At 44.9% G+C, this 12,072-nt stretch overlaps 1 protein-coding gene across 1 annotated transcript in view; it reads right to left on the minus strand.

Annotated features, from left to right (window-relative positions):
* Positions 1-12,072, minus strand: part of LOC142285744 (uncharacterized) — a 64,746-nt gene that overhangs the window by 17,169 nt on the left and 35,505 nt on the right. Inside the window, exons 11-15 of the mRNA XM_075333296.1 lie at positions 8,097-8,316; positions 7,135-7,275; positions 6,902-7,042; positions 1,664-1,804; positions 1,127-1,267 (exon numbers count right to left, since the gene is read on the minus strand). Of these exons, the coding sequence (XP_075189411.1) occupies positions 1,127-1,267; positions 1,664-1,804; positions 6,902-7,042; positions 7,135-7,275; positions 8,097-8,316 (784 nt within the window). The remainder of the gene's footprint in view (positions 1-1,126; positions 1,268-1,663; positions 1,805-6,901; positions 7,043-7,134; positions 7,276-8,096; positions 8,317-12,072) is intronic.

Raw genomic sequence — 12,072 nt, forward strand, 5'->3', positions numbered from 1 at the left:
ACAGATGATAGCAGTGACAGAGTCAGATTAGCTCCTGTATCTCACTAACTCTAAAGAGGTGTAAGGAAAAAAAAGTTGAGTATTGTTTTTGTCTATTTTTTTGGTTTTATAACACATTTTCTTCTTTTACAAACTCAGATAACCCTTTTAAAGGGTAACTTTACCCAATCACCCTCTATTCCCGGTCTCCTGCCATCACAGCTGAGGCTTTGTAAAATACTGTGTATATTTTGTATTCTTGTGTCTGTACTCACCTACACAGTCGTCCCGTCCTGGGCTGGAGGGGTTGCGATCTTCGTATCCTGGTATGCACTGACATTGATAGCTGCCATTATTGTTGATGCAGGTCGCCAGCTGGGAGCAATTGTTAAGGCTTGGCGAGGCACACTCATTTATATCTGCACATGGAGAAAAAATATATAAACCAATGGGAAATAAGAAGAAACAGACATACTAAAATAAAGATTAGATATTGTTATAACCCAGCCCATATCCCAATATGGAAGCTACAAACATGAAGTTTCCCTTTAAGGAGTAAATAAACGTTTATTTAATTATTTATTTATTTATTCATTTATTTTTTAATATTTTTTGACCAGCATAGAAAGTAACAAAACTTTGCAAAACAATTTATTAGAATTTTTTCTACATTCTTATAACAATAATTGCATATAATTGGCTTCCAAATCCCTCCTTTTTTCCCCTCTATCTATTCACCTGTCTTCTGCATTGATATCAGAACTGGAGTACAGATGATGGCAGTGACAGGGTGAGATCAGCACCGGTGTTTCACTAACTCTGGGGATAAGATACTGCTGGAGATTGTTGTGATAAGCAGGATGATGTCCCACAGGGAACAATCAGAGGAAGAGACAGGCGCTGACCCATCACTGCCAGCAGCAGTACTCCAAATCAGTATATTCTTACTTCAATGTAGCCAAAGTCAGACAAAAGCGAATGATGTTAAATCCCCAAATAAAGTGTCGTTTTTAAGCTATCATAACTTTCCATATTCTATAAAATTATAAAAAATGTAAGCGGCATCACCTATTATTCCCGGTCTCCTACCATTATAGCGAAGCATTTGAAAAATGGATATATTTTACACTATCATGTCTGTACTCACCTACACAGTCCCGTCCTGGGCTGGAGGGGTTGCGATCTTCGGTTCCTGGTATGCACTGACATTGATAGCTGCCATTATTGTTGGTGCAGGTCGCCAGCTGGGAGCAATTGTTCAGGCTTGCCGAGGCACACTCGTCTATATCTGCACATGGAGAAAACATAAAAACCAATGTGAAATTAAAAAAACAGCCATACTAAAATAAACATGATATATTGTCATAATTCTGTCCATGCTATGGCCTCCAAATCCCTGATATCCCCAGTCTATCTTCATTGATATCAGAACTGGAGTACTGATGATGGCAGTGACAGGGTCAGCTTAGCACCTGTTTCTCACTAACTCTGGAGAGGCAGAGGAGATATAAGTTGAATATTGTTATCAGCTTTTTTAATACAGTTTCTTCTTTTTAATACCCATATAACCCATGAAAGGGTAACTTCTCCTAAGCAGCTTCTATTCTCCTATCCTCCTACCATCACAGGAGGATATGAAAAAGCAAATACTGTGTATATTTTGTATTCTTGTGTCCGTACTCACCTGCACAGTCCCGTCCTGGGCTGGAGGGGTTGCGATCTTCGGTTCCTGGTATGCACTGACATTGATAACTGCCGACAGTGTTGGTGCAGGTCGCCAGCTGGGAGCAATTGTTAAGGCTTGCCGTCGCACACTCATCAATATCTGCACATGAAGACAAAATATAAATCAAAATAAAAACTTAGATGTTGTCATAATTTTGCCCATATATAAATATGGAAGCTCAAAAACTGGAGTTTCCCTTTTAAACGTTTATTTTTTATTTGCATAATTTTTCTATTATAAAAAGTTCTGAAACGTTGCAAATTACTTTCTTACATTTTTTTTAATTTTTTTTTTTAAAAGAAGAATGTACAGTACAGACCAAAAGTTTGGACACACCTTCTCATTCAAAGAGTTTTCTTTATTTTCATGACTGAAAATTGTAGATTCACATTGAAGGCATCAAAACTATGAATTATCACATGTGGAATGAAATACTTAAAGGAGTTGTCCGACATTAGCTTAACAAAAATTTTTGAGTTTATCTGTGCTGTATTGTCATATAAATCACACCTACATTGTTATTTTTTGTTTTCTAACTTTTGTTCCTCTTGAATTATCCCTTTATTCTCGGCAGCTTCTTGTTTACATTCAGATCCAGCAAACATGACCACTTCCTGTGCTGAACCTCAGTCACAGCTGTCACCACCCACCCCAGTGTCAAGCCTCGCCCCCTGCCCGCCCCCTGCCCGCCCCCTGCACACACATTCCCTGTCAGTATTCTTCCCCAGCACCTAACCTGGTATCACTACAGCATTGCAAATAACAGCCCCACATCGGGCTCTGCACCGCACACGCACACATATGGCTCTGCACCGCACACGCACACATATGGCTCTGCACCGCACACATATGGCTCTGCACATGCACACATATGGCTCTGCACCGCACACATATGGCTCTGCACACGCACACATATGGCTCTGCACACGCACACATATGGCTCTGCACCGCACACATATGGCTCTGCACACGCACACATATGGCTCTGTACCGCACACATATGGCTCTGCACCGCACATGCACACATATGGCTCTGCACCGCACACGCACACATATGGCTCTGCACCGCACACGCACACATATGGCTCTGCACACGCACACATATGGCTCTGCACCGCACACATATGGCTCTGTACCGCACACGCACACATATGGCTCTGCACCGCACACATATGGCTCTGCACCGCACACGCACACACATGGCTCTGCACACGCACACATATGGCTCTGCACCTCACACGCACACATATGGCTCTGCACCGCACACATATGGCTCTGCACCGCACACGCACACATATGGCTCTGCACACGCACACACATGGCTCTGCACCGTACACGCACACACATGGCTCTGCACACGCACACATATGGCTCTGCACCTCACACGCACACATATGGCTCTGCACACGCACACATATGGCTCTGCAACCCCCCCATCCCCATCGGGAACACATGTGGAGTACATACTCACCTGTCCTCGGTCCCCGCCGCTCCTGCACGTTCGTGCGCTGTCTGTGCTCTCTTCAGCACAGTAGTGACGTCACCGCTGTGCTGAAGAGAGCACAGACAGCGGGAGGGACAGTGATGAGAAGCTGCGCTGCTTCTCATCAGCACTTTCAAATGTACCGGCATCGGTGATCTGTGATGCCGGTACATTTGAATGTGCGATCCTGGGCAGGGGGCCCGGTGCTGGCGCTGACACCATGGCAGCTGTCGCCAGGCCCCGCCCCCAGATCACCGACCCCACAGCAGTGCAGGGGGAGGTTACTGGAGAGTAAGAGGTGCGGGGGAATGTGTGGGAGGGTGCAGGGAAGGGGGCGGGGCTTATCACACTGTAGACACCCAGCAGGGAGGCGACATGCTGTTCCACATTTGCATGTCAACATGGCCCTGCCCATGTAGACATGAAATGACCGGAAGCAGCAAAATCGCGGCAGGAGCGGTCACATGACCGCTCTGAGCCGGGGGAGAGGGGCTGACAGCAGGGCAGGTAAGTGGTCTCTAACTACTTACCTGCCCCAATGTAGCCCAATAGGGAAATAAAAAAAAAAATGTCAAAGAAGCCGGATAACCCCTTTAACAGAAAAGTGTGAAACAACTGAAAATATGTCTTATATTCTAGGTTCTTCAAAGTAGCCGCCTTTTGCTTTGATTACTGCTTTGCACACTCTTGGCATTCTCTTGATGAGCTTCAAGAGGTAGTCACCGGAAATGGTCTTCACTTCACAGGTGTGCCCCGTCAGGTTTAATAAGTGGGATTTCTTGCCTTATAAATGGGGTTGGGACCATCAGTTGTGTTGTGCAGAAGTCTGGTGGATACACAGCTGATAGTCCTACTAAATAGACTGTTAGAATTTGTATTATGGCAACAAAAAAGCAGCTAAGTAAAGAAAAACGAGTGGCCATCATTACTTTAAGAAATGAAGGTCAGTCAGTCCGAAAAATTGGGAAAACTTTGAAAGTGTCCCCAAGTGCAGTGTCAAAAACCATCAAACGCTACAAAGAAACTGGCTCATATGAGGACTTCCCCAGGAAAGGAAGACCAAGAGTCACCTCTGCTACGGAGGATAAGTTTATCCGAGTCACCAGCCTCAGAAATCGTAGGTTAACGGCAGCTCAGATTAGAGACCAGGTCAATGCCACACAGAGTTCTAGCAGCAGACACATCTCTAGAAAAACTGTTAAGAGGAGACTTTGTGCAGCAGGCCTTCATGGTAAAATAGCTGCTAGGAAACCACTGCTAAGGACCGGCAACAAGCAGAAGAGACTTGTTTGGGCTAAAGAACACAAGGAATGGACATTAGACCAGTGGAAATCTGTGCTTTGGTCTGATGAGTCCAAATTTGAGATCTTTGGATCCAACCACCGTGTCTTTGTGCAACGCAGAAAAAGGGAAGGGGTGGACTCTACATGCCTGGTTCCCACCGTGAAGCATGGAGGAGGTGTGATGGTGTGGGGGTGCTTTGCTGGTGACACTGTTGGGGATTTATTCAAAATTGAAGGCATACTGAACCAGCATGGCTACCCCAGCATCTTGCAGTGGCATGCTATTCCATCCGGTTTGCATTTAGTTGGACCATCATTTATTTTTCAACAGGACAATAACCCCAAACACACCTCCAGGCTGTGTAAGGGCTATTTGACTGAGAAGGAGAGTGATGGGGTGCTACGCCAGATGACCTGGCCTCCACAGTCACCAGACCTGAACCCAATCGAGATGGTTTGGGGAGAGCTGGACCGCAGAGTGGAGGCAAAAGGGCCAACAAGTGCTAAGTATCTCTGGGAACTCCTTCAAGACTGTTGGAAAACCATTTCCGGTGACTACCTCTTGTAGCTCATCAAGAGAATGCCAAGAGTGTGCAAAGCAGTAATCAAAGCAAAAGGTGGCTACTTTGAAGAACCTAGAATATAAGACATATTTTCAGTTGCTTCACACTTTTTTGTTAAGTATTTATTCCACATGTGTCAATTCATAGTTTTGATGCCTTCAATGTGAATCTACAATTTTTAGAGTCATGAAAATAAAGAAAACTCTTTGAATGAGAAGGTGTGTCCAAACTTTTGGTCTGTACTGTATATGGTTTCCAAATGCCTGCTTTCCCCCCAGTCTATTAACCTGTCTTCATCTGCATTGATATAAGAACTGGAGTAAAGATGAATGCAGTGACAGGGTGAGATTAGCTCCTTCTAACTCTGGTGATAAGAAGCTGCAGGAGACTGATCTGATAAGCAGAATACTCAGAGGAGAAGAGACATGCTGATGCTGACCCATCACTGCCATCAACTGTACTCCTCATGAGTACATTCTGGTATCAATGCAGCTATGACAGGTAAAAAGGAATGAAGAAGACAAATCCTTTAATAAAGTTATTTGAAAATTACATAAAAAATAGAACTGAAAGTTTAGTTATTCTTTAAGACTTTTTTAAAACAATAAATAAATTAATAAATTAAATAAAAAAATAAAATAAATAAAAAAAATCAGTTAATTAAAAAAAATAAACCAATATCTTTTAAATCTCCCTGCCTCTAACTGCGCTGATGCTTGGGTGTTCTTACCAGATTTGGCCTAGATATATATATATATATATATATATATATATATATATATAGATATATATATATATATATATATATATATATATATACACATATATATATATATATATATATATATATATATACATGCAGAGAGAGATAGGACATATTATTGGTGCAACCTATGTAGTAGCACAGGGGCCCAAGAGGTCAGGGGGCCCATTTCCACCTCCATACCAGGTGGAATTGTGCATTTTGGTAAATTATTGGATTGAAAAGGGCCCTTGTACTTTTCCTGCAAAGGGGCCCTTTACTATCTGTGTCCGCCAGTGATGTGACCAGAGCAACCAATCAATGGTCTCATGCTGTACATACCAGAATTATCACTGAGGTCACTGATTGGCTGCAGTGGTCACATGTTATGATGTGACATCATCATGCAGGAATGTAAACAAAGACCATCAAGAACTCCAAGAGCCAACACAAGAGAGGCGGGGAAAATAAAACTAAGGTATTGTTTTGTCTTTTTTATTTTTTTTTGCTTTTTATTTTATATATCTCTATTTGAAACGCAGATGACCCCTTTAAAAAAAAAAAAAAAAACTCCACCCAATCAGCTTCTATTCCCGTACATATTGTGTACATTAATACTAGACAAAAAGACCTGCGGCACATTTTAAATTCAAAGCGTAGGGCCAAACACAAAGATGTGAAACAGTGTTGACCCCATACCAACTCCAATAACCATATAAACAAGGAGAAACCACGGAGTTTTGAGGTATAAAGATTAAAATACAGTTTTATTATGACAAATTATTAAAAAATCACATATAAATAGCATTGGCACATGACACGACTTGAATAGATATATAAAGAGTTAAGTATACAATTGTGGAAGTACGGTGGGTGGGCAAGCATACGTAACTGGATATTCACCCATATCACAATAGTCCCTGGATAAGCAGATTAACAGTATCACAGCATCGGGGAAAGGGTTAGCATGGCAGGATATACCTAAGGCACCAGTAACAGCAGCTTGCCAGTGGAGAAGGAGCTCCACGTGGAGGACCCGACGTACGTTTCGCAATGAATTATGGTCGCTTATTCATGGGTAGGTGTCATACTGTGTACATTGTATACTGTCATGTCTTTACTCACCTGCACAGTCCCGTCCTGGGCTGGAGGGGTTGCGATCTTCGGTTCCTGGTATGCACTGACATTGATAACTGCCGACAGTGTTGGTGCAATTCGCCAGCTGGGAGCAATTGTTAAGGCTTGGCGTCGCACACTCGTCTATATCTGCACAAACAGGATATCAAATAAGGAGTAAACTCAATGTATCAGTGAGTCTAATACTAGAATACATCACCGATGCCGAGGATCTGCCGTACCTGGTTCACATGTGACCCCCGGGACATTGGGACTGGTGTCAACATATCCGGAGAAGCATTTACAAGTGTATGAGCCGAAATTTGGAGTGCAGGTCGCATTCTCAGAGCAGCCATTCAGCCCCGATACACAGCTGTTTAGAGCTGCAGATAAAATATACAAAGCCATAAATAAACCAACAAGAAATGTAGAATAATATTGATTAGTCAGAGATACATCTTCTTAGCTACAGCGGACAGTATTATAGTAGTTATATTCTTGTACATAGGGTGCAGTATTATAGTAGTTATATTCTTGTACATAGGAGCAGTATTATAGTAGTTATATTCTTGTACATAGGAGCAGTATTATAGTAGTTATATTCTTGTACATAGGGTGCAGTATTATAGTAGTTATATTCTTGTACATAGGGTGCAGTATTATAGTAGTTATATTCTTGTACATAGGAGCAGTATTATAGTAGTTATATTCTTGTACATAGGGTGCAGTATTATAGTAGTTATATTCTTGTACATAGGAGCAGTATTATAGTAGTTATATTCTTGTACATAGGGTGCAGTATTATAGTAGTTATATTCTTGTACATAGGAGCAGTATTATAGTAGTTATATTCTTGTACATAGGGTGCAGTATTATAGTAGTTATATTCTTGTACATAGGGTGCAGTATTATAGTAGTTATATTCTTGTACATAGGGGCAGTATTATAGTAGTTATAGTCTTGTACATAGGGGGCAGTATTATAGTAGTTATATTCTTGTATATAGGAGCAGTATTATAGTAGTTATAGTCTTGTACATAGGAGCAGTATTATAGTAGTTATATTCTTGTATATAGAGGCAGTATTATAGTAGTTATATTCTTGTACATAGGAGCAGTATTATAGCAGTTATAGTTTTGTACATAGGGTGCAGTCTGCGGAGTTGAGCCTGTAACGTCACACTCGGCACAATATCTCTACTTACCGTTATACGTGTAAGATGTATTATCTATTTTCAGGGCAGAGCTTTGTTCAAGGGCATCAGTGAAATCTGCCGTCACATTTTCCACTGTGATGTTGTCAGCGACGTTTGTGATAATGTCGTAATCCACAATGATGCTGCCACTCGTCAGACTCTTCAACACAACTCTCATTCGACCAGAGTTAATCAGATCTCTCATGAGGACTCTCAGGAATTTTAGTAACTGCAAATTAGAAGACATATGTAAAACAGAATGTGTAATTTTCGGCAGAAGTTATAAATTCTCCCTTAAGTGCATAATTGTGAATTCAGCTGTTTTAACCAATGGAGGCCTGGATTTGAAGACACACACAAAATGAAAGTGGAAACAAGTCAAAGTGAGGCTCAGTGTTGTGTGTCGCCTCCATGTGCCTGTATGACCTCCATACCACGCCTGGGCATGCTCCTGATGAGGCTCAGTATTGTGTGTGTGTGGCGCCCCAGGACCTGGTCGCCACAACAGCATTGCCCTTCCAAAGGGTTAATGCTGAGCCTGGAGGTAATGGGGAGGTCCATTGGCCAGCAAGTTTAACATCCACTATTGTGTGTGGCCTCCACGTGCCTGTATGACCTCCATACAACGCCTGGGCATGCTCCTGATGAGGCTCAGTGTTGTGTGTGGCCTCCATGTGCCTGTATGACCTCCCTACAATACCTGGGCATGCTCCTGATGAGGCTCAGTATTGTGTGTGGCCTCCACGTGCCTGTATGACCTCCATACAACGCCTGGGCATGCTCCTGATGAGGCTCAGTATTGTGTGTGGCCTCCATGTGCCTGTATGACCTCCATACAATGCCTGGGCATGCTCCTGATGAGGCTCAGTATTGTGTGTGGCCTCCATGTGCCTGTATGACCTCCATACAACGCCTGGGCATGCTCCTGATGAGGCTCAGTATTGTGTGTGGCCTCCATGTGCCTGTATGACCTCCATACAACGCCTGGGCATGCTCCTGATGAGGCTCAGTATTGTGTGTGGCCTCCACATGCCTGTATGACCTCCATACAACACCTGGGCATGCTCCTGATGAGGCTCAGTATTGTGTGTGGCCTCCATGTGCCTGTATGACTTCCCTACAACGCCTGGGCTGCTCCTGATGAGGCTCAGTATTGCATGTGGCCTCCACGTGCCTGTCTGACCTCCCTACAATGCCTGGGCATGCTCCTGATGAGGCTCAGTATTGTGTGTGGCCTCCACGTGCCTGTATGACCTCCATACAACGCCTGGGCATGCTCCTGATGAAGCTCAGTATTGTGTGTGGCCTCCACGTGCCTGTATGACCTCCATACAATGCCTGGGCATGCTCCTGATGAGGCTCAGTATTGTGTGTGGCCTCCATGTGCCTGTATGACCTCCATACAACGCCTGGGCATGCTCCTGATGAGGCTCAGTATTGTGTGTGGCCTCCATGTGCCTGTATGACCTCCATACAACGCCTGGGCATGCTCCTGATGAGGCTCAGTATTGTGTGTGGCCTCCACATGCCTGTATGACCTCCATACAACGCCTGGGCATGCTCCTGATGAGGCTCAGTATTGTGTGTGGCCTCCATGTGCCTGTATGACTTCCCTACAACGCCTGGGCTGCTCCTGATGAGGCTCAGTATTGCATGTGGCCTCCACGTGCCTGTCTGACCTCCCTACAATGCCTGGGCATGCTCCTGATGAGGCTCAGTATTGTGTGTGGCCTCCACGTGCCTGTATGACCTCCATACAACGCCTGGGCATGCTCCTGATGAAGCTCAGTATTGTATGTGGCCTCCACGTGCCTGTATGACTTCCCTACGACTCCTGGGCATGCTCCTGATGAGGCTCAGTATTGTGTGTGGCCTCCACGTGCCTGTATGACCTCCATACAATGCCTGGGCATGCTCCTGATGAGGCTCAGTATTGTGTGTGGCCTCCATGTGCCTGTCTGACCTCCCTACAATGCCTGGGCATGCTCCTGATGAGGCTCAGTATTGTGTGTGGCCTCCACGTGCCTGTATGACCTCCATACAACGCCTGGGCATGCTCCTGATGAGGCTCAGTATTGTGTGTGGCCTCCATGTGCCTGTATGACTTCCCTACAACGCCTGGGCTGCTCCTGATGAGGCTCAGTATTGCATGTGGCCTCCACGTGCCTGTATGACCTCCATACAACGCCTGGGCATGCTCCTGATGAGGCTCAGTATTGTGTGTGGCCTCCATGTGCCTGTATGACTTCCCTACAACGCCTGGGCATGCTCCTGATGAGGCTCAGTATTGCATGTGGCCTCCACGTGCCTGTCTGACCTCCCTACAATGCCTGGGCATGCTCCTGATGAGGCTGTGGATGGTCTCCTGAGGGATCTTCTCCCAGACCTGGACTAAAGCATCCGCCAACTCCTGGACAGTGTGTGGTACAATGTGGCATTGCTGTATGGAATGAAACATGATGTCCTAGATGTGCTCGACTGGATTCAGGTCTGGGGAATGGGCGGGCCAGTCCATAGCTTCAATGCCTTCATCATGCAGAAACTACTGACACACTTGAGCAACTTGAGGCTTAGCATTGCTATGCATCAAAAGGAACCCAGGGCCAACTGCACCAGCATGTGCTCTCACAACGGGTCTGGGGATCTCATCCCGGTACCTAATAGCAGTCAGGCTACCACATGGAGGGCTGTGTGGCCTGCCAAAGAAATGCCACCCTATACCATTACTGTCCCACTGCCAAACCGGAGGATGTTGCAGGCAGCAGATCGCTCTCCACGGTGTCTCCAGACTCTGTCACGTCTGTCACAGAGCGGTTCTGCAGGTGGTGTCCACAGACCATTTCTCTGTTCTCATTCTTTTTCGCTGTTGTTTTGGTCCCTTTTGCATTTTGTCATTGCTCTCACCCTAGATATAGCATGAGATGGACTCTACAACCCACAGAAAGTGTTCAGGTAGACAAGGCATCCAGGATGGCACTTCAATGTGAGCTGTGGTAAGGTTTGCTGTGTGTCAGCGTAGTGTCCAGAGGATGGAGGCGCTTCCAGGAGACAGGCCAGGACACCAGGAGAAGTGGAGGGGGCCGTAGGAGGGCAACAACCAGCAGCAGAACCGCTACCTCTGCCTTTGTGCAAGGAGGAGCAGGAGGAGCACTGCCAGAGCCCTGCAAAATGACCTCCAGCAGCCACAAATGTGCATGTGTCTGCTCAAACTTTCAGAAACAGACTCCATGAAGGTGGTAAGAAGGCCCGACGTCCACAAGTGGGGGTGGTGCTTACAGCCCAATACTGTGGCGATTGGCATTTGCCAGAGAACACCCGGCTTGGAAGATTCAACATTGGTGCCCTGTGCTCCTCACAGATGAGAGTAGGCTCACACCGAGCACAATATTAGGGGGTGTCTTGCTAATGGCCGATCATTTCCACCTGTTCTCTCTACCTGCAGAATAGCAGGTAACATTGATTCACAATCAGTGCGGCTTCATAACTGGACAGGAGGATTTCACAGAAGCGGGATTGATATATACATTGTGCTGGTCACGTGTTCCCTTGTTTTTGAGCAGTGTATATAATATGCTACTGCACCATGTACCATTTAGATTGTGCTGCGCATTAGATCCACAAAACCACTTTCACAAGAAGGAGAGTGTACATAACCTGTCATCAATCATCTCACGGATGAATTATATCAGCAAATATTTGTCTTTCTAAGGAACTATTGTAAAAGCTGAATTATTACCACACATCTACATAATTGCTGTATGTGTCAGCGGAGCCAGATACTCCAGAAGCCAGACACGGAGATAAGAAGATTCCGAAATAATAAAGATACCTAACTGAGAAATCTCTCACCTGAGACTTGTCAGAACCCAGAAGAGCACTAGAAGCTGATCTGTTACTGGGGCCAAGTATAAAGAGGCTGGAATATCTCTATGTCTATCTATCCCTCTATCCATCTATCTATATATCCCTCTATCTATCTATCTAT

This window comes from Anomaloglossus baeobatrachus, chromosome 2, assembly GCF_048569485.1.
Source record: "Anomaloglossus baeobatrachus isolate aAnoBae1 chromosome 2, aAnoBae1.hap1, whole genome shotgun sequence".
Classification (NCBI taxonomy): Eukaryota; Metazoa; Chordata; class Amphibia; order Anura; family Aromobatidae; genus Anomaloglossus; species Anomaloglossus baeobatrachus.